This window comes from Centropristis striata, chromosome 5 (genome assembly GCF_030273125.1).
Source record: "Centropristis striata isolate RG_2023a ecotype Rhode Island chromosome 5, C.striata_1.0, whole genome shotgun sequence".
Classification (NCBI taxonomy): Eukaryota; Metazoa; Chordata; class Actinopteri; order Perciformes; family Serranidae; genus Centropristis; species Centropristis striata.
Genome location: NC_081521.1, coordinates 39903396 through 39929937, shown reverse-complemented (window position 1 = coordinate 39929937; position 26542 = coordinate 39903396). Strand labels below are relative to the sequence as shown.

Below are 26542 nucleotides of genomic sequence, written 5' to 3'. Positions count from 1 at the left end.
ACATAAATAGGAACCTTGCTAAAGGTCATTTACAGTTGTGTTTAAAATAAATGGAAAAGTGATACAGTGATTGGAGTATTTACTACTTTTTACTGCTATATTTGATTTACTCCACATTAACAGTCTCATCATAACATGTGTTCCTATCAGTAGCAGCTCAAAACCAGATAATTTACTATATTTTATAAAGTGATTACATTAATATTGAGCAGAATTTATTTCCAAGTTTTGGTCCGGCCCCCACAACCTTCGTGGTATTGGTCATGTGGCCCCTTGGGGAAATTAATTGCCCACCCCTGCTCTAAGCTTACAAACACAGGTAGCCCACTGCTGTCCCAAGGTTTGGCATCAAGCCTTGAAGCACAGCGCCGGCCTTTTTCATGGACGTAGTGGCCAAATTGAAACTTCCAGGTTTGTTACATGATGCCATTGAATCCTCAGTTATCTGCACAAGTGCAAAAAAACAGCTGCACATTGGTACCAGCGACCAGATGACTACATTATAAAACACTGAGTGAAGCACAAAGAATGACTGTTCTTGTGAGTAATTGTCAGCTGTGGAAATTAAATTGAAATGCTGCAGCACAAATGTAATAAGTTGTTCTGAGAAAAAGTAGATTTACTGGGTAGAAAAAACAAACAAACTTCAATATTACCTCAGAAGGGCTATAAAACCAGTTCTCGATCCAGTAAACCTAAAACATTCTTATAATTTTGATCATAGTCCATCTTATGATTGCACCATTAATTAAACATCGCACCCTTTATGAAGCCAAACTAACCGGGTTATATAAAATGTTACTTTTTAAAATATTATCTAATAGATTCTAGAAGATTTAAATACATTAACAAGGTATTTAGAGGAACATTTTATTTGAACATTTTCATCATAAGTGGCTTCTTGCACACAATTTCTGCATATAATGTAAAGCATTAAATGATTATTTGAAATATACATGGTGAACCATAAACATGTGTGGCGCACACACACACACACACACACACACACACACACACACACACACACACACACACACACACACACACACACAGGCTTTCCCATTCTGCAGCTTTGTTAATCCCAGCCATGTATGGGGGACATGTGGAAGCAGCTTGCCACAGCTGATAGGAGAATTATGTGGGTTTTAACCAGCTAAATAAATAATTATGTTTGTGTAAATTCCTCAAAAGGATTTGTATTAACTCCTTTTTTTGATGGTGGCTCAGAGATGTGAGGCATGGTGAAAAGACTTGTGGCTGGTCGACCATATGTTCTTTTGAAGAGCACATAAACACAAACAATACCAAAGGTGTTGGAAGGAAGACGGTGTCAGACGGGTGTGAGGCTGTCAGATTGTGTCGGGGGCCGACATAAAATTATGGTAGTAAAACAAGTGTGCTTCTCCCCATGCTGTCACCTCCTCTCCACGTCCCGTCCTACTATCCTAACTGTCTCATAGTACTTCTTACCATAATCCCTCTCACGTTATGACGGCTGGCACTCCAGCAACACCCACATAGTCAGACTGATGAACACACACACACACACACATAGTTTTGACGGCTGGATTCTCATCTTTTTGATTTCCCACATTACCAATATCAACCAAACATTGCAGTAGCACGCCTCTCTAAACTGTGCACTTAACAGAGGTCAGATGGAGAGAAAAAATCATGTTAGATTATTCTGCTGGTAACACTTTACAATAACCATCATTTATAAATGGTAAACAGATAGTTTATTAATGTTTAATCGTCATTTATAAACCGTATATAGGCAATTTAGAATGGTAAATAGATAATTTATTAATGTTTAACTAACTACATGATTTATAAATGACAACTAGATGGTATATTAATGTAAGTTTATAGTAACTTTACCATTAACAAACAATAAAATTATAATTAATAGTTTTAGTTGCACTCATTCTAACATTTTTAACACCATATTAAGTATGTTCATGATTTTGAAATGATTCATATACCTTTAAGAAATTGGTTGAAAACATTGAACGATGAAATATGTATAGCACTTTGTAAATGATTGGTTTATAAACCATCTATAAACATTACTTAGTTGGTTATTGTAAGGTGTTACCATTCTGCTTAAAGTAAATGGGTAATGTATTAAAATGAAAAAGTCTAGGAAATAACAGGGAAAAGAAATTAGGTGTTTGTAAAGTTCAAACAACAGGAGCAAGTCAACCTCTAATCCGACTGCCGCTTCCTGCCCATCAACACAGCGGGTTACACGTCAAGGTGTCTGATGTTGTCAATCATTGCTCAACAAAAAAGTGTAGAAGCACACACATATGCTCACACCAATGCGTTTCAAATTAGATCATTCTTCACACATGCTGCCACCGATAAATACACCAATGTTTCAAAGCCAGCTCAACTTAAGGTAAACACACCAGTGCACTGCACGTCACTGATAAGGCAATTTGGAAAAGGGGAAGAGAAAAAGCATTTCCTTTTTACTTGAGAAAAAGCACTCACTTCCACTTAAGAAAAGGGGAACTTATTTGTTTGCTGTGATTGAGTTTGTGCTCAGAGTGCACAGAGTTTCAACTTTGAGGCAGAACAAATAGGCTATATATGCCACATTGTGGGAAAGGGAAGGGAGAAGGCAGTCATGAAGATAACGGGGAAGAGAGGAGAGGAGAGGATCAAGAGTGTGTCCAGGTTGTGTGAATCCGGGATTTTCTCTAACTCGACTCCAGCTGCACTGTACTTGAATGCTACAGAGCTTCCATGTCCTTATATCCCTCTAAATCCACAGGAATGTCTTCATTTTCATCAAACTGTAAGCAACATTTTTGACATTTTCCATGTATTTACTAGCAAGCTTTCTACTCCAGCTCTACTGGAAACAGTACGTCCTGTTCGAGGACACTTATTATTATTATTTGAGGAGTTGCAATCATTTACTCATTCCACCCTCATATTTGCAGCTGGTGATCTTCTAGTCTTAAGCAGTTAGTATTAGACACAAACATGTTGACAAAGCAAAAAAAAATGCTTTAAAATTACCGAGAACAAATTTCAGAGTGCTTTCAAGGAAGCTTCTTACTTACTTCTGTTTAGGTATATATTATACTATCATAATAAAATACCTGTACCTGTTTGCATAAACTATCTTAAGATAAGTAAATTGCCCCTTATGCAACATATTTCCCTAAGCTCTGGGGTGCAGGAGTATTGCATAAAGCCTCTTAGCTTGTCTCCTCACATAAGTGTTTGGACTAAGGCTTTTAAGGTAGTCACTGTCATGATACAGCACATGTGTAACTTCAGTTACCATGGTTACCCTTTAATGATAGCATTGTCAGTGTAAGCTAGCTTTTTCAAAATAAACAAAAAGGGAATACAGAAAGACAAAGAACAAGAAAACATACTGTAATCCAAAATAAATTTAACGCAAAGTAAAAGAGGAAAAGGAGAAATTAACAAAATCATGGTGATAAATCTGAAACCAAGTAATAAATAAATGCAAAAATATTACTGCAATGATAAGATAGGTCAAGGAGTCGACAACACTGATGAGTTTCAATAAAAAGATCTGGCTAACGTTAATATCTGAGTTCTATTATCAGTTGGCTGGTGTTGCTGGTGCAAACATTAAAGTTACAATGTTGACAGTAACTATAACAGCTGTTAACATTGGCATAGCAGGCAGAGGGCTACTTATTAAAATGCCTTAAGGCTTTAAAAAGCCTCTTTTGTAGGATTTTGAAGATAGGCTGCTGATCTATCTTTTTGTGCAGCGCTTGTGGGCATTTCCTGTCTCTTCAATCACCATAAATTCAGTCATTATCTTATGTTACATAAATTAATTCACTTAAAGAAACTGTTGTGGGTTTCTTAAAATTCTCTGATGAAAATGGTTACTCAGAACATTTTAGCATAATGGAAAACGAAGAAAAACACTTAGAGATCAAAGTGTTTTGCTTGACAATATGGTGAGAAATCCTTGTGGTGATTTTATGAAACTCATTTTTTCCAAGGCATCCTTTGATGAAAATGTATGGGGAACTTAAGCCTAAGTGGGTTTTATGCAGCTGGGTACTGCTCTTATTGAATCAGAAATGTTTTGAGGCTACAAATACATTTTCCTTCCTCCAGCACCATAATTTCTAAACATTTAAAATTAAAAACTACTGCAGAGAGACAATCTGTAGTAAATAGATTTAGAATTAAGAACAAAGAAGGTAGCATGATACAGTAGTAGCTCCAAAATCAAAAATGGTAATTGGTAAATGGCGATTATGCAAGGATTGAAAGGGGCACAACTTTCTATTATAATAGCATAAAAATGATTTCATACATTTTAAACTTCAGTTTTGGCATTAACTGTTTCAGGTCTGTAAAATGAACTGTGCAGGCATACTACAACATGTGAGAATGAGGACATAGGAAGGAAAAAATCATACATAGGTAGCAGCAACCTTGAAATACTCATTAATTGCATTAAAGAGGCTCTTACCATTGTCCGTTGCCAGGAAAGTGGCTTCGTATATATTGTTTTTGACATAGATCGACTCCCGGTCGAGCATTGCTGTGGTCACAATCTGACCATTGGTTCTGTTGATGGACAGCCAGTCTGCAGGGTCGTTCAGCTTTGAATACCTAAAGACACACAAGGACGAATCGATGGAGAAGTTAGCGCAAGCGTTTCCGTGTTTACAAGCAATTGAAAATTTTCTCTTGCATCTGTGCATACAAAAATTGCCTGCACATACACACACTCACAGAATCACAACAGCCTGACCTTCACACAGTTTAATTCTTCATTGACTTCTCCTCCAGAGCCTGCAGCCTACAGTCAATTTCACCTCATTTTTCACTCCTGTGTACCAGGCATTGAAGTCAATTACCTCCCTAGTTAAGCACTGCTGCAGCTGCCAGTGTGTGTGTGTGTGTGTGTGTGTCTGTGTGTGTGTGTTGCATGTACATATTCTAGGAAGTGTTTGCTTATGCTTGGGAGGGCTAAACTGCCTGGCAGGGCTATATACATGCATGTTTTAGTGCTTGCATGTTTGCAAATGTCACTGTGTGTGTATGGGAAAAATGTGCATAGGGTGGAGACAGGATGATAGGATCTTGGTACTGATCGTCAAACAGGGAAGTGGATGTGGTAGCAGGTGGCGACTTCCCCCGGGATAAAGGGCAGGGGAGGAACAGGGGATCATCTCCAGGATTGAATCCCAATCTCACTCTGATCTAACTGCTTGTTTCTCGGGCGTTTGTCGCTTTCGGCTTGTTTCACGCTTTCATTTCTATCAGATCTCTCTCAGCCCATGCCGCCTCACCTCATCTTGCTGTGCTTTTGTATTCATACATTTTCTTATCCCTTTCTGTATCTTCTCAGCCTCTTCTCATTCCCTCTGTGACGCAGAGTTCATCAACTGCCACCTCTCTCTTGGCTGCAATCTCACTTTCATGTGTGAAACACTGTCTGCGGACATGTGAAACCTTGGCCTTACACAACAAGGTTCCTGCATCAATCCGATTTCATTTACTGAATGTCAGTTTGGTCAATAAGGCTGCGTTATGTGACAAGCACTTCCAGCTTTTAAATCCATCCAAATTGAAATGGAATTGACCTTAACCTTGCTTTTATATTTATTGAATTGTGGTGTATTCCCTGTCAGTGTACAGCCCACTTGTTTATTTGTGTTCCATTAAATACTGCATGTACATTTCTACTTACATAGGAGAAAGTGAGAGCCTGGAGGGTTGGGTGGCAGTAAAGGGGGTGGGGGATGGACAGAGTATAATCTCTCTCCTGCAGTTAGGGAGGTGGGATTTTCCCAGCAGGCAGTGGGCATGATCCCAGGCGTAGCTCAGTGTGGGGAAGGGGATCACAGAGATGACATTCCCACACTCTCGACGGTTTCACACAAGCTAGCCAAGCTCACCGCCACTAACTGGCGGACTGTGAAATCACCACCAGGACTACAGCGAGTCCATCACAGTGGGGGGGTGGGATAAAAGAGTGAGGAGTACGAGTTGGGAGGGGAAAGAGAGACGGGGAGAGGTGACATTCGGAAGTAGCAGCATGGCTGTATGATCTGGTTTTAATATTCTCATTAGGACTGACTTGATACCTACTGCTGTTCTGTGTCCAATTGCATCTCTATTGGCTTTGCCATGCCAAACTGACTCTCTCCGTCTGGGCTGAGAGAAAGAAATGTTCTTTTTATCTTTCTAGTGGAGGGCAGACAAACTGGTGCACTCTGTGCTGAGCAGACAGAAATTAAACGCTCAGTTCATCCAAATTTGTTGTCCAAAGAAAAAAGAAAACATGCTATAGGAATTGTTCAATGAGCTGTTTGGGAAATGCACTTTCTTTTCAACAGTTACATGACAAAAGTGATAGAACTCTCCGATATGTACGCTTATATGAAGTCAGGTTTGTGATTAGTTTAGCACAGGCATGTCCAAACTATTCCACAAAGAGCCGTGTGGCTGCAGGTTTTCGTTCCAACCAAGCAGCAGCACACCAGACTGGACTCAGTTAATCAACTGATTTCAGTCTCCAGACAGTTGATTGGTCAAACTGTGTGGTTTTGCTTGGTTGAAACGAAAACCTGCAGCCACACGGCTCTTTGTGGAATAGTTTGGACATGCCTGGTTTAGCATTAAGATGAAAAGCAGGCTTTGTCCAAAGTTGAAAGAATCTGCCTAGCAGCATCTCTAAAGGTGGTGGTGGACTAATTAACACGGCATGCTATAGCATGTTTATTTTATCTGTCCACAAACTGGAGCCGAGAGTCCTGGATTCTTCTAATTGCCTGGCAACCTCACAGGGACAATGGTCTCAGCCAGGAAATAGCCCAGCTCATTTCTCCCTGTAATACCACAACTCAATGTTCTTTCAGTTCAGCTTTTGTAACAAACCAAACAAACACACAACAACAACAAAAATCACATAACCCCCCTAAACATACAATGTGATGATACTTTTTTGCAGTGGTGCTACTATTGGTGAATTCTTTTTACCCCTTCACAGAGCCCAGCTAGCCGTTTTCCATTGCTACCAGTCTTTATGCTTGGCTATTTGTCTGCTGGCTCCAGCTTTGTATTTAGTGTACAGACATGAGAGAGTTATCTATCATCTAATCTAACTTTCGGCAAGAAAGAACATCATTGTTTTAAATATCGCACTAAATGCTATATTGGGGGTGAAATGAAAAAACTCATCTCAAAACCTGGCCAAATAAATAAAAAAATACCTGTAGTTTTTTCTCATTTGGATTAACTGGCCCTTTATAATCAAGGAACAGAGAAACATGCAAAAAGAAAAGAGGGTACAGGAAATGGTGTGTGAGAGTTTTCTCCTGCATAATGGGCTATAAAATACCACCAGAGCCCATTCTTTCCTGTGTGGCTGCATGCCCTCTGATGATAAAAGCCATAACACAAAGGTTTGTTCACAAAGCAGAGTGCTCTGTCCACCACCACACTTTAATTAAGTCTCCTAAACAGCCTTCAGTGCAGATGTAATAAACCTTACATGAAGCAAATGAAGTCCTGAATGAAGAGTCTTTGCAGCCAAACTAATTTCCAATACACAGAAAAGACAATCCACTGTGTTATTAGTTCTGTTCTTGAGGTGAACTCGGGGGGCAGAATGTGGTTGGCTTTAAACAGTCATTTTTCACTTCACTTTTTCTGATAGCGCTCAGTAAACGATAGGGCCACTCTGGCCATTAGAATTATGATGGTAAAAACAGCCACAGTGTTTTTGTTTACATCTCCCAACTGTCAACAAAGTTACTGTGGGCAATTGGCAGTCCCTATCGCTAACTTTTTAATGAAGTGCAATGCCAATTTTTTTTATTCTTGGAAAGGTAAACATTCTACTCTAGTGCTATTTTGGAGGAAAAACTCTGGTTTAAATGTTACATTTTGTGTGAAAGTTTCAGTATTTCCTTCCTGTGGCTCATTTCCAATGCTGCAATTCCTGAGCTCTCCTCTACCTGAAAGTTTTTCTCATTTGGGAGTTGGTGGGTGTGTAAGTATAGCTGGATGTATGATTAGGCCTGGCAGGTTAGTGATCTTAGCAAGCAGCAGGGAGAGGTATGACATTTATTTTTCAAACCCCGACCCTGAGGATGAAAAATGCATGTATCAAGCTTAGCCAAGGTGGTTTGGGTAATCATTTATGCCAGTGTCTTCCGTCCCATGTCTCGACCTTACTGGTTGGGTGTCTGACAGGTGATGCATGATGCCTCACTCTCCATCCGCCTCTGCCTCCCCTGCTCCTGTCCACATCATCTCCTCTCGAATCCCAACAGGACACTGTCAGTCTGTCCCTCCTTTGATAAGCACCTCTCAAGTTCAAACCTTGACCCCAAAGTCAGCTTACCATCCTCAGGTTCTTTCTGCTTTCCTCCACTATCCCTCAGGTCTTTTTTCACCTTACTTTCGACTTTCACGACTCCCTCTAAATCTTCACCTTGTCTCTCTTCTCTTTGTGCCTCTCCACCATCCATTTACAAAGACACAGCTCTTTGTCATGTGAAAAGACACATGCCATAAATTACATGTAACTCAAACGGCGGTGTCATATCTAAGTGACTCCCTGTGCAAACAGACATGCCAGCCGACTGTTTGATTGATGGGGTTTTGAGGTATGCACACTGAGATCAATCTGCCTGATACAAGTTTGAAAATGAAAGTGTTAACGGGGTGGTGCAAACACTGTACAGGCTTTTAGCTTATTGGCAAGAATGAGCCCCTGAATTTCTTTTACTTTGGAAGAATGAGAATTTAAGAGACGGTGGGAACAGCTGTGATTAGTGTCCTTGCATAACAGTCTAGAGTAGATACCTTTTATAGGACTTGAGTAAAGCAGGGGGATTGATAGTGATCCTATCCAGATGGATCCAAATGAATGAGGTAGCGGATTTGCCATGTCTACAGTCTTGCTTCCTCACGTGGTGAGAGCAGAGGAAGGAGATTTGGTTTGTGTTAAGGAGACCGTGACAGACCACAGCGTGCTTGTAAAAGGCTAAATTATTTTCCAAGATGTAAAGTAGAGCAGTCTTGCACGGGTCAGGGGAAAACAGGGAGGAAACCAAAGAGGTCAAAGTGAATTCAACAGGGAGAGAGGACATGAGAGAGAGAGACAGAGAGAAGGCAGAGAGAGAGAGAGCCCAGCTGGTGACTTTGGCGTCTTCCTAAATTATAATGTACACCCAATTTACTCTCATTTGCTGTGAAATTAGCTAGGAAATTTGTTTAGATCTTTTCCCCAGAGAAAATGGGAAGGAAGCTGTTGGAGTGTGAGGGTTGGAAGGAGGTGGTACTATTAATGCCACAGCCACAGTGTTATCAACTCAATTGCTGAGCTAAACTGTGCCGGTTAAACATAACATGTTTTGTTTTTATTTCTTATTTTGTTTTTTCTTCTTTTTTTTTGCTGGGACAGTTAGATTGTATAAATTATATGTTGATTGTAATTCAATGATTGTAAATATTGCTTTCTTCTATTGTTATTAGTTTTTCTTTTCTTTTAAAATGAATAACAGAATTATAATAATCTATTGTAAATATTGCTTTCCTTATCTTGTTATCTTTTTTTTTTCTGATGCTTGCTTTGGCAATATATACATTGTTACGTCATGCCAATAAAGCCAATTGAATTGAATTGAACTGAATCATAACACCACTACACTCGCTATAATCCATAAAGACATTCTACATGTGACCACGAGTGGGAACAGAACTAATCTAAAGCTTTCTCTTTGAAACATCAATACAGAGCAAAGTGTACTTAATAGATTACCTCTAAGTTTGAAAGGCCATAATGCAGTCACTGCTACTGTCAAGCTGACAGCAGGACTGAGAAAAGGCCTTCTGGTCATTTAAAGGTTGGTTTACATTTAAAATCCAGAGAGGCTTAGCACTGAGAAAGAACACTGCAGGTGGACATAATGCTGTGTCAGGCGTTTGGGCTGCAGCCAGCTGTTCTCTTTATTCTCCCTCCTCCTTCCTGTTCTCTCTCTATCTATCTCTCCCTCGCAGCCTGTGTGTGTGTGCACCTGCATGTATGTGCTCATGAAATCTGCAGAATGCACACACTTCTGATTACCCCAGAGGCTATTGCTCCCTATTAACCTTACCCTCCTTACTAAGAGTTCTCCGGTGGCTCATAAACTTCGCACAGTAAGACTTTGAGAGATGGGTGATGCCAAAATATAGTCCCCTTGTTGAACTTTGCCCTCTAACTACTGACATGGAACCTATCCAAGATTCTTTTTAGCCTGCTGTTAGTGCTTATGGAAGGATTTCTGCCAGACTTGTACTTACAATGCAGCTCGCCAGACTTCAATCAGGCACAATACTATTCTGGGCCTGGAGAGCGTGCATATGTAATAGAACTTAAGATCTAAATGATTTTGCACCAGAAGATATTTAAACTAATGGCGTGCTATTAAAATGTCAGAATTAGCCTAATTAGGATTCCAATCTGGAGACTAATCTATTACAGTCACTCAGTACCTGATTGTCTGCTGCATCTGTAGTCGGTCGGGATCAGAGGCTGAGAAGGTCGTCAGGCTGGTGCCGGCAGGGACGCCCTCCTCAAAGCGGATGTGTTTCGGGTTTGTGGGGAAGTAAGGGGGTTCATTGACGTCCTGGACAGATATGGTGACCCCAGCTGTGGACTGGAGCGAGGACTGGATGCCACTGGCTAGGTGAGCCTGGTTAGACACCACCACTGTCAGCATGAAGGCTCTGTTCATCTCAAAGTCTACCGGCTGGAGGAAGGAAGGCAGATAATGACAATGTGTGAGAAGAGTAAACATAATGAAATTATTTTTTCTTGGTAAACAGCCTAGTTTGTACTGTAGTAGGAGTGCGCAATATGCTGGTGTTGACAATAACAGTGTTTTTTAGAAAAAGGAAACTTTGATACGGTAATTATGGCAACACATATGTTGAAATGCTGTAAATAATTCAGCCTCTCCGAATCATTTCTGTTTCTATTTTAAAAAATATATTTGTAGAGTTATAGTTGCACACCTCCCTACACTGGCATTATGCGTGTTATTCATTTGCCAAAAAACAGACTTAACACAGAATAAACAAGTTAAAGATGGATTTGACTAATCGCACTCTTTTTTTCCACATTTTTTTGGGATATTGCAATAATACCGTTATCGTGAATTATATTGGTCACAATATTCGTACAGTGAAAATCTGATATTGTGACAGCTGTAGTTTATAGATAAAGAAATCCATCTTGACAGAACAAATTAAACACTGTGCACTGTGCAGAAAATGGATATCTATATGTTAATATAAATCATATAAATGTATTGTTACAATAAATATTTCCATGAAACTTCAGTGGCATTGCATTACAGGTGAAGAAATGAGAAAATATAAGCCTTTTTCCATCTTGTATGCTCAGCGATTATTACTAGTATTAGAACCCTTATTAGTATCATTACCGTTGTTACTTTTTATGACCAAACCATATCAAGTATATAGTACACTGATTATAGTGTGAAAAGCCCCTTTCAACATTTCCTTTGCGGCTGGAGAATATGCATTGAACCTTGATGATAAAGGACATGATAAATTAACAGATGTCGAGTAAAGTGTTCCCCCGATGAATCGGACCCATATTCTCTCTCTACACACACACACACACACACACACACACACACACACACACACACCCTGAGAAGAGGCAGTGGGGCTTAGACTATTCATAGGGTGCTGTCATGGCTCTGCCTTTTGAGTGTGTGTGTGCATGTGTATATGTGTACTCTACAGGGGTTTTTATCGGCTGAGCCTAAACCAGAGTGACAGTTCCGTGCTCTCCTAATGAAGACTACACGATCAGGTTCAAATGACAACAACAACAAGCAAGGGGATAAAAAAGAGAACAAATACGGTGGTTGTAGGTCCTGCTGGCACATTTCTAAATAGACGGGTGATGATTACCGCCGCAAGGCTTGTGTCTGTGGTGTTTGATGGTGACGTTAATGAATCTGAGCACATCTGTATGTTGAATTGCCTAACTGTTATCAGTGGACAGTGTGGCAGCTCAGCTGTGATATAAAAAAGCATTCTTAATCAGGCAGCTTGCTTGACAAGGGCACTGGAGTGGATGTGTTTGTGAGAGCGTGCTAGTTGGTGTTTACTTGTACGCACGTGGATATGAGTAAATAGAAGCACATAGGTGTGTATTCATGTGTGACCCCATTGGTGCAGTGGGAACCCATTTACAGGCAAACCACGCTCAAGGCTCTTTGATCTACAGCCTGTGGTATTCAGAGCACAGGGGGGTCGAGAGCATAGCTCTAGGCTAACTGAAACACGCATACACACTCGGACACACACACCCTGAGGGAAGCCAGAGGGGTGAGAGGTCAATAATACGGCCTCCATCTTTTGCCCATGAGCCATCACATCTTACATCTCCTCGGCATCGCTCCACTAGTTCCTCTCTTCCCCTCTTACTTAATTTGTTCTGCCGGACTCCAACTCCGCACCCCCTTGTCTTCTCACCTCTGCCCCCCTGCAACCCCCTGTGATCTGTGCTCCGTGCGAGTCTGCACCTCTCAATCCTCAGAAATCTGTCTCAGCCTCACTCCTCTCCTCCTCAACACTTCCCCTGTCATCTTCCGTGTTTATCATAAGCTGCGATTTACATATCTTAATGACTCATTGGAACGAAGCGGCTCTGTTTGTGTATTTTTGTGCGTGCTTGTTTGTCTACAGGCTCTATTACCGTGCGGTAAAATGTGAAAATGTGAATGTGTCTCGTAAAGTCCCCAGGGAACAGTGTATAATGTGTGACATGTTCTGGTTAAGACCTCAGCCAGTGTTTACAGAGGAGCCAAGGTCCCTTGTGGGAAATTGCTGCATACCTGGGTCTCACGGTGTCTGTACCAGACACAGATGCCTCGGTAAAATTAGGACCACCGAGGTAACGCCTTCTTATGGCTTCTTGACTTTCCCAATATTGAGCCTGATGTAAACCACTCCCGCTCCTTTTTCCCGGAGCAAGCTGAAGCCCCTCTATTTACTTGTTGAGACAGTCTATTTCTCGTTTTTCTTCCCAGGGGGTGTCCTGTCTCTTATTTTATGATTTCCTGATAACCTCCCACGGGTCTCTATGGAAGCTCACGGCTACCCGGCTGCCTCCTGAATTTTACATCAGGGAGTGAGAGGAATGGATTATAAAAGGCAGTCATCTAGAGATAATGAAGAGAAGCAAAATGCCAATGCTCATTGCTCAGGGCGCTGTGGGAATTACAGGATGATGTTATTGCTGTTTTTTAAACATTATTGTAGGATGTGAGATGTGATTTGCAGGAGTCAGATGCACAAGGAAAATACCCCTGGGTCCTCCAGGGTCACGCGAATAAACAAGTTATTTCTACAAAACATATGCGACACGATACGCACATTTATAGTGAGCCACTCATGGACGAACATACAAATACAAATGCTAAAGGCCATTCAACTGCACAGAGATCTACACACATAGCATACACACAAATAAAATAAATACAGATTGTTATTCTGTTGTCCTATACTATATATTTTTCCCCCAAATGGGTTAAAACCCTCTAGACAACCTCCGACTATGAGATTGAACACTAACACAGCAGGTTGTTACAAGACATGGTTTTGTTGTTGCCGTCATTTACCACAGCAGCGAGAACATTATGGGTGTATAAAAACCGTTGCCATTGTAATTGAGAAATCAATACCTAATTTGCTACAGTGGTCTCACCAGCCATTGTGTTTAAGTCTGCGTGTGAGTCTATGAGCTGTTTCTGAAGGGCACAGCGGCCTCAAATCCCTCATTTGGACATGAGGGGGCATATGAAAGGCAAAAGACCCCAGCGTGTCCCCATTTAACTCTGTAGTCTATTATTATTGCTCGTGCTTAAATCCGGAGGGGATCTGACAGCCCGCACTGGAAAAAAGATGACACTGTTTCTAAGATGATAGGCTGGCGTCTTACCTTCACCACGGTGACCATGCCGTCGTTGGTGACGGGGTCAGTGCGGATGGCGAAGTGGCCGGATGTGTCTCCACTGATGATCCTGTAGATGGCGTTCCAGTTAGGCGAGTGCGGCTGGTCAGCATCTATCACCGTCAGATTAGCCACCACAAGATCCACTCTGTTCTCTGGGACCTCACCGGAAAACTGCAGAGAGTAGAATAAGTTATTGTCTTGTTATCAGTTGCTTCTACACATCTTTATTACCTCAGCAAAGTAGTTCATGTTTCCAGCGCCGTGTGTCTGTTTGTCATCTGAATTAAGGAAAAACTACTGGCATGAGTGTAGCATGGGTCAAGGAAGCAGCTGTTTTGTGTCCAAATCAAAGGGAAAACCTCGATTCTATATCTATCCATACTTTGACTTCCTCACCAAATGTAAAAAATATGAACTAATTAGAGAAACATATTTCCAAAAATTTTAATCCGTCAAAAAAGGTTTTTTAAAATGGTCAGATGAGGAAAAACTGCCGCTCACAGAGTCACAGAGCTGTAGATTAGATTAGCAGCAGTCTATGTTTCTGCCTGTCACACAGCTGTTGGTTGTTTTGTTTTTATTTTGTTTTTATTTTTTATTTTATTTTTTCTTCTTTTTTTTTGCTGGGACAGTTAGATTGTATAAATTATATGTTGATTGTAATTTAATGATTGTAAATATTGCTTTCTTTTATTGTTATTAGTTTTTCTTTTCTTTTAAAATTAATAACAGAATTATAATAATCTATTGTAAATATTGCTTTCCTTATCTTGTTATCTTTTTTTCTGATGCTTGCTTTGGCAATATATACATTAAGTCATGCCAATAAAGCCAATTGAATTGAATTTAATTTAATTGGTAATAGATACACAAATACATTTTTACATTTGTTCACATTTTAAGATAGTGCTGCATTTATGCGTCAGAACTTTTAGAAAAATGTGTTCCCAATCACATTTCATGGCTCACTTGAACCATTTTCTTTTCTATTAGTTGTTTAAATGAACATTAGTGCTGCATTTATGTGCAGTCAGAATAATCAGAAAAATTAGTTCCCAATCACATTTAATCTGTTTCCTTTGATCTTCACACAAATACTGGAAACGGCTATCAGCGTGCTGTTTAAACTCTTTCAGCAATAAAATAAAATATGACATTTTAAGTCGAGAAAAGGGAACATCTGAGGAGCACATGAATGCATCATTGGCCTTGGCGAGGTCTGCACTCTCTGAATGCTTTTCTAGTTGTGACTGTAGCTGTAGGTCATTTGGGATCCACTGAGCCATTTGAGCGTGGCAATTTCTACAATAAAACAGAATGCCTATATCTCATTTCCATTTCTTCTTGATAGAGCCAGTGCTCCTTTTCAGGCTTTCAGGTAGACTAAGTTTAATGAGCTCACTTTTACCACAGCTGAGTAGTAAACAAGCAGTAAACACAGATGCACACCAGCAAGCACACACACACACAGGGGCGTTGTTCCAGTTTTAGTGTTTTATGCTTTTTCTGCATTCCCAGTGCCTATCCTTTGACAAGCAATAATATTTCATTCCTTTGAAAGCCAGAGTGACAAAGGAGGAGAGAATGGATGAACAGAAAGGAGCCAGCAGTGGGGAGGGTTAAAACAGCTGTCTGAGTGTATATGAGTGGCTTTTAGTTGTCCCCATGCTGTACAAACACATGTGCTTTGTCCTGATAAGCCTGATGAGGAGTGAGCCGCTGTCTGTCATATGTCTGTTATGGTGGGGATTGATCAAAGCTGCACAGGCTCAGGGGATAAAGCCCACAAAGACGAACCAACACCAGCGACGACTGCTCTGCTACCTTGTAAAACACAGTTTGACCGCAGCGCCACCTACACGGACAACCCGTTAACTCTTAACCAATTACGCGGGGTCGGAAGGTGAGCGCGCCGGCGTGTCTTCACCTCATCTGGAGGCAACAGGCATGTAGCATCTTACAGTTACCCTGTCACCACGGGTAACAGGCGTGGAAGAGCCACTGAGCCGCTTATGTGAGTGTAGGATATCAAAGAGCAAAGCCCCAGACCAAACACTCCAACAGACCATAATACCCTGCCTGGCAACCCTCGCATCACCCAGCAAACAGCCGACAGCAGCGGGCAGATTAGGGGGCTGCATCAGGAGAGCTGTTCAGAGACTCAATGACATTCTTAAGACAACAGACAAGTCCGGGTGGTCCTGATGCACTGCCTGCATTGGATAAGTAGGCAGGCTGTCGTATGTTTGAGTGTGTATGTGTGTGTGTGTGCACGAGCATTTTATTACTGTGGTTTGGTTCAGGGACTCCCTGATGCCAATTCAATGAAATAAAACTTCAGAGATGGCTCTTGAGCTCCTAAGGGCCCTTGAGCATCTTCTTTCTCAGCACACAGTAACAAGTGAGGCCAAGAGTTAACCAGACATGATGGAAGACTTTGAAGGATCCACCACAGCTCTTATTATCAATACCCCAGTTTAAGATTTCTTCTCTCATTAGCTCTTTATAGAGTGGGGGAGTGGGCGGGGTTACAGGCATCCAGAGCTCCAGTAATAAAACTCTTACTTATTTTTCTCATAGGAAATCTTATATGGCAGATTTTTAATCCCCTACACATAAAACTATATCATCAGTACAATTACTTAGGAAATTACATTTCAGACAGTTCACTGCATGTAGTTGTGAGGCTTACAAGACTGTGTAAATACCAACTTTAGGAGGTACAGGAAGTCAACTGAGTCCCATCAAACTTAGCAGTAGTATAACACCCAATCGCTGAAATTAATCATCAGTGATTTTGGGTCACAAGTGTTCAAAAGAATATGTTTGAACTGTGAACTTTGCGACTCTGACTGAAACTATACTGTCGTTTTAGGAGAAAAGTGCATTTCTTCACTTTTGGTTGCATTTAAGAGTTAACTTTCAAAGAAGTGTTCTTTTTTCATTGTTTTTCTCCATTATTTTCAGTTCAATTGAAAGATGCTTCTAATTCTTTGTGACAGTGAGCTTGGACGTCAGGTAGTGTTTTTAATAATAGATTGTGATTCAGCATTTGTTATATTGAAACGAAAGTATTTTAATCTCTCTGGAAAAAAACCTTGGGGTTGTTCTCTTTCTTTCACTCTCTGAATGATTTATCCACTGAATACTTCATTATTATTGTAGTATTGTTCTGTACAATGTGGTGGTGGGTGTTTCAACAGTGAAGTAAACAGTGTTGTATGACTGTTGCAGTGTTTGAAAAGTTACTTTTGCAATACATCTCAGTAGAGACATGCAAGGCTTTCCATTAGAGAACTCACATTAGGAAACATGTTTGATTTGAAAACATATATTCTTATTTGTTCTCAGGTAAGAAAAGAATCTGCACACACTAAAGACCATACATTTGAGAGCTGACATGTTTGTGCACAATAATACGTATCTGCATTTTCTTCAATTATACAGTTTTACAAAGCATTATGGTATTTTAAACTGCTCTAAAACTAAAAAATGAATGTATCATATTAATTTTAGAGCGCACTAAATAAAAAGAGACTAGAAGGACAACAGGAGAGTGCAGACCTCAACTAAGGCCATGCCCTATCTTACAATGTTCATGAAAGTGAAAAATAACTTGTAAAAAGCACCCATGATTCAGACCCACTTCAAATTTAATTGGTTTTTCCTTGCCACATGCTTCACCTTTCCCCCAGCTTTCATGAAAATCATGCCAGAAAATGTTTTCATTATCCTGCAAACAAAGACACCAACAAACAAATCTAAATTAATTTATGACCAGGGTATCCGCGGGGTCTTGAAAAGTATTAAAAGGTGATAAATCAATTTTGGGAAAATTAAGACCCTTAAAAAGTATTAAAGTCTTTTCACGACTTGCTAAGTCTTACATTTTGAAGGTATTTTTTCTAAATTCGCTGTCCAATAGTTTGGGTCCTGAAAACATCACAAGCGTGTGTGAATTTATTTGTTTAATTAAAAAACAAAGATGAACCGGTACATGAAAAAACTACTCTATTGTGGATGCGTTCGGAAATTGTCTCGCGCTCTCGGAAATTCATGAAGTACGCTCTGGCGCTCCCAGTGCATATTACGAACGCACCTTATGTCACATGATGCCCTCAGCGCGAAAAAACCGTAAGAGAAGGCTCGAATGAGTCCTGGCTTGACATCTTGGCGGTGGCGGGCGGTGCATTTCACACTTAGTGATGTCCAACTTAGTCAATAAATACCTTTCATTTTGCAAGCATTTATAACACCAGGACTGGAGAGTAGTTAGAAACACACTGAAGCACTACTAGCATTGCATCACCTCAGTTGTTTACAAAATGGGCTATTATCCGGCGCATTTTAAAAATCAACAATACCGCATCAGCAATTAAAACATATCTGATATGCTACTGTCAAAACTTAAAAATAAAAGGGTCTTTAAAAGTATCTTTCCAAAAAGTTTTATTAAATGAGTCCACAAAGAATATGCGAGCTTTAACAAGATTGTACAATACATTGCAAAATCGCAGTTTAATATCAGAAAGACACTAACAAGACGGCCATACTTTGGCGACAGCGACACAATAAACAAGTCTCTTTGTGAAAAAACTTTTTCATGTAAAAACGTGACGTATCACGACTTTCTGTGACCTGTTGCTTTGAGTACAACCACACAGCTGCGCCAATGCGCCAGAAAGTTTAAAATTAAAAATTAAATTAACCTTTATCATAATTATGATCATGATTTCTGGTTATGTTAGGCCAGCAGAGAAGGCCTTGCTGGCCCTGACGGCCCACCACTGCATCTTGGACATGCCGGACTTTAAAGAATGGCTGCAGGAGGCATATTGCAGAAAATGCAAGAAAAGCATTAATATCGCGTCAATGGGAATTAACGTGCTGAAATCCCACATGTCTTGCGCTAGCCACAAAGCCGCTGCTAGCTGCCAAGAGCGGCAGCTCTCTATCGCTAGTTTCCGTTCCGCTAATCGCGCTCTACCACAACCAAGTGCCGTCGCACTACCACCGAAGCTACGGCTACGACCTCGGCTCGCTCTGCAGCCGACATCAGGGTGGCGCTGGGCGGCACGGCAACGCTGCGTGCAGAGGTGTTGTGGCGTCTCCACACGGCAGAGAAACGCCACTCGCTAAACTCAAATGAAAACTTGGCTGACATCTTCCAGGCCATGTTTCCAGATTCAGACAGAGCTAAATCCTTTACTTGTGGTAAGGACAAATCTGGTTACATTATACGATGCTGGACACAAAATCAAATGAGCTGAGGCACAAGTCATGACTGTCCTGGTTGTTGTTTTTTGAGAGTGGAGTGAAGTGTTGTTGTTTTAAATAAACTTTGCCCTTGAGTCTCAGCCTATTTTGAATTCTGTTGGTTCATAGTGGTCAGTTGTCTTTATCACAAACTAAAACTGTTTAGTTCAAAGTGTAACTGATGTAAATGGTTACATATTGAACTGGCAGTGAGGTATTAAAAAATATTGGGAAGGTCTTGAAAAAGTCTTAAAAAGGCATTAAAATTAACTTCAGGATTCCTGTATATACCCTGATGACTCCCTTGGTATATATATATATATATTTAGAATCCCTAAACTGTGACTGTTGCGGAATACAGTTTATCATATTTTGCTTTTCAAACATATAGTCCTCCCCCATCTTTCACAAAACATTTTCCTGATCAGGTAGTTTTTCTTTTTTTTTATGATACTGTATCCTGTCCCCAAAGGCTGGACCGAAGAAAAGGAGGGGCAAGCTCTTAGACTGTGATTGGCACAGAGTGCAGTTGGCTTTCTCACAGCACTTGACAAAACACCTCTTGCCAACACCCTCACCCTTCTGTCACTATTTTGGCAGTGGGGAAAGGCTAAAGGAGGCGGGGGGGTGGTGAGAGGAGAGAGAGCAGAAGTGACAGGGAACTTCATCATAGGAACTTTGTAAGGATGGCAAAGAAAAGAGGCCAAAGGAAGCACTGCAGTAAATCCTGCAGATACCACTGATTGCATGATTGTAGCTCTCTCTATACAACTACAAAAAAGCCCATAGCATGTGAGATACAGTTGTCGCAGTAGCAGTACTGTATGTGTAAACAATCAAAGGAGATGAATAACTTTGTTCTTCATCTAAGATCATCTATTTGCATCACAGTAATAATGCAAAGCATGCATGCAGCACCGAATACGCATCGAGAGCCTTCACATCTGTACACATACACCGCCCTCCGCCGCCTTGAAAAATAGGGCAGCCTCTGATAGGCGTGATGAAATATTAATCATCAACATTAAAGACAAATTCCCTAAACTTTATATTTCTGGGACACGTTGAAAGATCTATGGGGTTTATTGCAAATACTAAATATTTGCATAATGGCCTGCATTCTCAACAAAATGGTTTTATGTTATCCCACCACTAAAATGGGTGATTTATGAAAGGAGTGGGGTAAAAAGTGCTCTGCTCATCGTGGCTCCAAAACCTCCACTAAAGTTTATCATCAATATCCACGAGAGTATTAACTTCCCTCTATGGCGATGATGGAAATGCACTTAAACATGGTGGAATACAGTTAGAGAATATCAATCTATTACTGGCCACTATCATCAATACGCCACCATCAGTAGAGAATCTTAAATCAGAGGGGGATGCCGAGTCAGGGAAGGCCTTTGATTTACAACGGGGCATGTCTATGCTTTATCACTGCCGCTGTAGAAAATAGCTCCTGTGACCAAATAATCCTTCATTCTTTCTCCTCTTACCAACACTCTCTCATCACTTTTTCCATTTTTCGTCTACATGGTGGTCCGCTCATCAGCTCCTCCTCCCTCTTTGTTCTCTTTTTGCTCACCATCTCCTTTGTGTGTCTCATTTTTTTCTTCCTCTGCCCTCTCTCTGTACGTTCCCTGCTGTGTGTGATGTAGCAGCTCTCTGATGAGCTCTATGGCTGACACATGCTTACCGCCAGTGCTAACTCATCATCATAAGGGTCTTAATAGCCCCCAGGGCAAATGCTAATGCTAACTCCTCTGCTACCACCTCAAAGAGCCGAGCATACTGTAGTGCTGATACCGCCTCAGCCGATATCCGTGCAGTTGCAGAGCTAAGCACCTTATCTACCCAACAGGCCCGTGCTCTCATCACTGCTGATAGCAAAGCACACATACTGAATAATTCTGATGCCTGAAGCCAAACTGACACCAAGAAAGATTTTTCATCATAACATGAACCTAGAATGCAGCCACGCCAACTCCACTTTGGACCATCGTTACCTCTCCAAACAAATGCAAGGCTCTGCCACTTCGAATAAAAATTGGACTGTTGAGAATTTTATTAAAAGCCATGCAAATAATGGCTCAGAATGTTTTTCACTTTCCAGCTGTCGGTGAGAAATACTGCTGCCACCTCAGCTGTTCCACCCGCACATCTAAACATTTAGAGAGAAACGACCAGAGTTCAGATGAAGTTAAAGGGGGTGGAATAAATTTAAGTAAACTTTTTTGAACAACATTAAATCTCCCGCTTCGCATATTCATTTTGTGATGATGTTACAGAATTGCACCACGTTAATACATTACATATAGTACATTACTTTGGACTTTTAATTTTTAGATAGATAGATAGATTTACCTCACGCTCAATAATGACCTTCTCTGATGCAATCATCATTTTAAATATCACTATCACGACAACGATCATTACCGATTTGCTGGCTCTAGTTTTCTTGCTGATGAAAGTCAATAATATGGATTAGTTTTTCCTTGTGTGTGTGTGTGTGTGTGTGTGTGTGTTTACATCCTCTACAAGGAAATGAGTAAGTACCCTTTGCACTTCATAACCCTCCTTCACTGTCCTTGTGTAAATCTTCCTTTGTAACAGTGTTGCAGTCATTTCCTTTCTCCTTTCCTCATTCCATCCCTCCTTCTCTTCTCTTCTCTTTCTCTTTTCCAGTTCTTTCTCTTTCCTATCTTCTTCAGTGACTATGTTTACATCCCCAAACATGATGTTGTTCTGAATTTGATACATGTCTTACAAGCAGCATATTCTGTTTGGATATTCTAAATTAGGCCTTATTCGGTGTAAAGCATTTTCAGATTAAGACGTCTGATATGCTGATTTTATTCAGCTTTTTAAGAGCATTCTTTTCACATTTGGAATATGCATCTCAGTTGGAAGTCTTGCCTATTTGCGGTACGTTGCTATGTTTGTTGTACACAAACCAACTTGCCAACAATTTGCAAGGCTGGGGTAGGGATGCATGCCCAAAAGTAAAGCCCACATTTCTAGTTGGAAGGAGGAACACATCTACTTTTAAACATTATAAAAGACTTGGATTTCAACAGGTTTGGGATATGTGCAAATATTTCAATGGCAACCTTTTCAAGAAGATGGAGGGATGGTGGAGGGAATCAAAGACTGAGGCTGTGTTTGCAAGATTGAACAAGTCCACCACTGTTGGTTCAAAAAAATATTTTGACACAAATAAGCAAAATGGCACAAGCTGCTCCAGTTATTCCAGTGACAGTATGCATGGCTGCATGTAAATGTGGACATTAGTGGACAATTAATTAACAGCTTGGTAGGAATATAGTAATTTGATAGTCAATAGTTTGTGCATGTAAAGAGGCAGTGTCTGTCACCACTAGCTTTTCCTATTATTATTTTTACTAACACACTAATCATTTCCACCCTCGTCTTTCAACCTAAACCCTCTCCTCTTTGTATTGTTACCCTTCCCCTGATCCCTGATTTGTAGCAACTCACAGTTCTGGAGGTCAGCATGGGAGGGTTGTCGTTGATATCGCTGACAGTGATGATAGCGGTGGCCGTGTTGGAAAGGCCAAAGTTCAGGTTCCCCTCCATGTCCGTGGCCTGCACAATGATGGTATACTGGGACACTTTCTGTAAAAGGCAAAAACAAAATAAAATAGTAATTCTGCAGTTATTCATCTGAAAAAAAAAGCTTTCTTTTCCTCCAGCTTACAGCCACAGAGTGTGACTCCCAGAGGAGGAAAAAAAGCTGAGCTTGTGTTCTGTTCTGTTCTATAGTAGCTGTCCATAGTTTTATTTGAAACACAGAATCACAAGGGTGAAGTCTTTCATTCGATTCAGTTGAAACCTCCTCAGCGGAACGAATCCAGACTTCACACCGTCTGAAGGCTGCACTGTGAAGCCTCCCTGATGGGTATGTCATCAAAGACGTCGGCACTGATTGACAGATGTGAAGACAATGATCCAACTGACAAAGATTAATAGACTATCTATGGAGCAATAATACAGGGGAATGATAAATGTCATTTCATCTTTTGAAATGACACAGTGTCACTTCACTGGAAGCTGAAATATGGTTCTCTTATTTGTATTTTTGTACTTGGGTGCACTCCCTCTCTTTGCCAGCATCCTCTGTCTCTGCTTCTGTCCCATGGTGCAGTTAATGGGCTGCAGGAAGGATGGAGCCCAGGAGCCGACTGTCTGGGTAATGTGTCTCGTCACTGAGATTCCCAATTACATTCCCAGTGTCTCTCTCACCTGCTAATTACCGAGTAAATATCCCAATTAGGCCAGGACGCCACATCAGGAGGATTAGACAGCTCCTCTCAGTTCCTCTCATCTTGATGCTAGACGAGAATCTGAACTCCAACCTTCTACACACACTCTCATTAACACCAGAATGTGCGTGCACACACACACACACACACACACACACACACACACACACACACACACACACACACACACTCTCTCTCTTTTTCTCCATATTGTTCAGAGGCAGTGCTTGCCTGACTGTCCCATCAGCCAGTGTACTGCGTGTACACAACACTCTCACTAATTAGACAAGGGAGTAATTATGTAGAGCTCCTCTGAACCTCTCAGCATTGCAACAACACCGCAGCATACCCAGCTTCCTCTGGAGGACTGAGGTCTGTTACTGTCAACAAGCTCTTAAAAGTCCACTGCAGACCAGTGGAAACCTTTAGAAGAGAATCAGTGTGGGAGTTTATAAAGGAGAGGAAGAAAACATTTCAAAAGTGAAGAACAGAGGAGAGGATAAAAGACAGCAGGGGATGCAGCCAAGGCGCAAGGGAGGACTACTACCAAAAATAGATGCCTGTGTCTTCTTTTCTTTTTTTATAGCGCCTAACACCTCCAACACCAGCCCAAGAAGGGAAGGGAGATGCAGAAACTTTCAAAGTTTCAAAGGGCCAAAGTGCTGACTAAAAGTGGACCAGGGAAGCACCGCAGTGTGCTGTGTAGCATCTTTTGTGAAGTTTATGTACAATACATGAGCTCCATTTTTTTTCCTTCTGCAAGGTTTGGGAATTCTTATCTGCTCCACACAAAAAAAGATGTAGGAAAAAAGAGGCATGCATTTGTATCCTAAAGAAACAGTGTTTAACTGTGTGCCAATTATTGTATTGTAGAGAAATAGATGCATGTACTTATCTTTTATCTACACCTGTCTTTATGTGGACCAATTCAAGTTTTCAAACTTGAGAGTGAAAGCACCTTGGTAAAGTAAAGGCTCGTCTTTACGTCTTGAAAGGCCTGCTGGACCGTAAAGACTTGAAATAGTTAAAGTAGGAATTTGATTTATCTTTAGATAAGCTTCTGGTTTGGAGTTGGACTTGTAGTTGTGATGTAAAGTGGCCTAAAGGTTAGAGAAGCAGGCTTGTAACCAGTCTTCCCACTTCAGTTGTACCATGCAGTGTGGATATGTCCTCATGTGGCCTTGGACTTTTGCATCTACACCTAGCATGAACAAACATTCTTGTTATTTCAATTCCGCCCTTATTGTGATCAGATATACATTAGATCTGAATAGAGCTGGTGGCTTTGTCAGCAAACACTGCATCACAGGTCAATGGAAGCACTGCTGCTGGGCCCCACTTACTGTTCTTTTGTCGAGGTAAATGGTAAATGACTGCACTTACAGTATATTATATGCTTAATGGACAACACTCTACATGGCCTTGCAGTCTCCCATTCACACACACACACACACACACACACACACACACACACACACACACACACACACACACACACAAACACACACACACACACAAACACAATGCTGGTGATGGAGCCACCATGCAAGGTGTTGACCTGCCAAGTCTTCTTGTTCAAGGATACTTCACCATGTGGACAGGGAGGCCCAAAGCCAAGCAGCATCTTCAAATTACTTGTTTTGTCTGAACAACAGACGATACCCAAATGTTTTCTATTTACAATAATAAAATGTAAAACAGAGAAAAATCCGGCATTCCTCACATGTTTTCTGTTGATCAAGTTTTCATGGAATCAGCTAATTATTTAGAACTACTAGCAGTAAATTGTATTTCTACTTATCCTGATAAAATATCTGCATGTTAATGGCAGGGTAAATGGGGTTTATATTTGGCTAGTGAAAGTGAAATGACCAGTAAGTATCAATGTATCAATACTTTGCAAGTTAAGTAATCTATGATACAAATATGTGACGATTAAAATCGGTGTGATAAAATAATTAACTGCAATACTCTTTTTAGACAGCAGAGGGTGTGGCCTACTTTTGACTTAACTTGTCCGATATATCTGCAGCTATTAAGGTTGAAGGACATGGTGTCCACATATTGCATCATCCTTTAATCGGAGGTGTGGCAGCATAATGGCATTGTATGTTTCTGCAAACTACAGATGTAGAAATGTAGATGAAAAAATGTAGAAATTCAACATTATCTGTGGTTTGCTGAACCATACAAAGCCAACACTTACTCTGGCAATCGGGTTGTGTTTTGCTTGGATTATACCCTACCTCAGAAAAAGATTTTGTCTCATTTTGTGAGACAAAAACATATGGTAAACCAAGTATCGTGAAGTGCACTGAATCACAAGTTGAGTGTGTCGTTATAGCCCAAGAAAGGTGCCTTTGAGCAAGGCCCTTAACCCAAATCTGCTCCAATGGAGCTGATGTTGTACTGGGTATTTTTTTTATGTGTATAATGCAGTGACTGTGAGCAGGGACTTCCTGAAAAAGAGTGCTCTTAGTAGATAAATAGAGGTTAAAAAAAGTTAAGGGCTTAGTATGAATTATGTCTGTAGCAGTACAAACATGTTTTTGTATGTGTGTGTGTGTGTGTGTGTAGTCGGGGTAGGAGTTTAATCCTACATTAGGGGTGACTGGCTGGATTAGCAGTATACAGAAAAAACAGAGTAAAAATAAGCGGCAGTTCAGCTGAGACATTTTTACTCCATGTTCCACTTATACCTCTCTCTCCCTCCCTGTGGCACCCTCATGTCTCATTCTGCTTCTGTCTCCATAACCCTGTTCATTGCCAAATTCACACTCACTTCCTCCCAACTCATTGTAATACCCCGTCTGCCCAGTTCTGTTTTTGTTCTATTGGTCCCTTCGGTTTTCCTTTTTTTTCCTCCTCAATTGCCTGTGTTTTATCGAGTGTAGATGTGATTATATGGGCTTTTGTGTTTGTCTGACAGGTGTCAAGGGCATTCTATCTCAGATATTTCCACTTTATCTTTACCACACAAACACAAACA

General features: G+C 40.7%; 1 protein-coding gene across 1 annotated transcript in view; it reads right to left on the bottom strand.

The window, feature by feature from the left end:
- LOC131972153 (cadherin-4-like) overlaps positions 1-26542 on the bottom strand; it is a 276681-nt gene that overhangs the window by 13284 nt on the left and 236855 nt on the right. The window contains exons 9-12 of the mRNA XM_059333934.1: positions 22769-22906; positions 14000-14185; positions 10513-10769; positions 4487-4629 (exon numbers count right to left, since the gene is read on the bottom strand). Of these exons, the coding sequence (XP_059189917.1) occupies positions 4487-4629; positions 10513-10769; positions 14000-14185; positions 22769-22906 (724 nt within the window). The remainder of the gene's footprint in view (positions 1-4486; positions 4630-10512; positions 10770-13999; positions 14186-22768; positions 22907-26542) is intronic.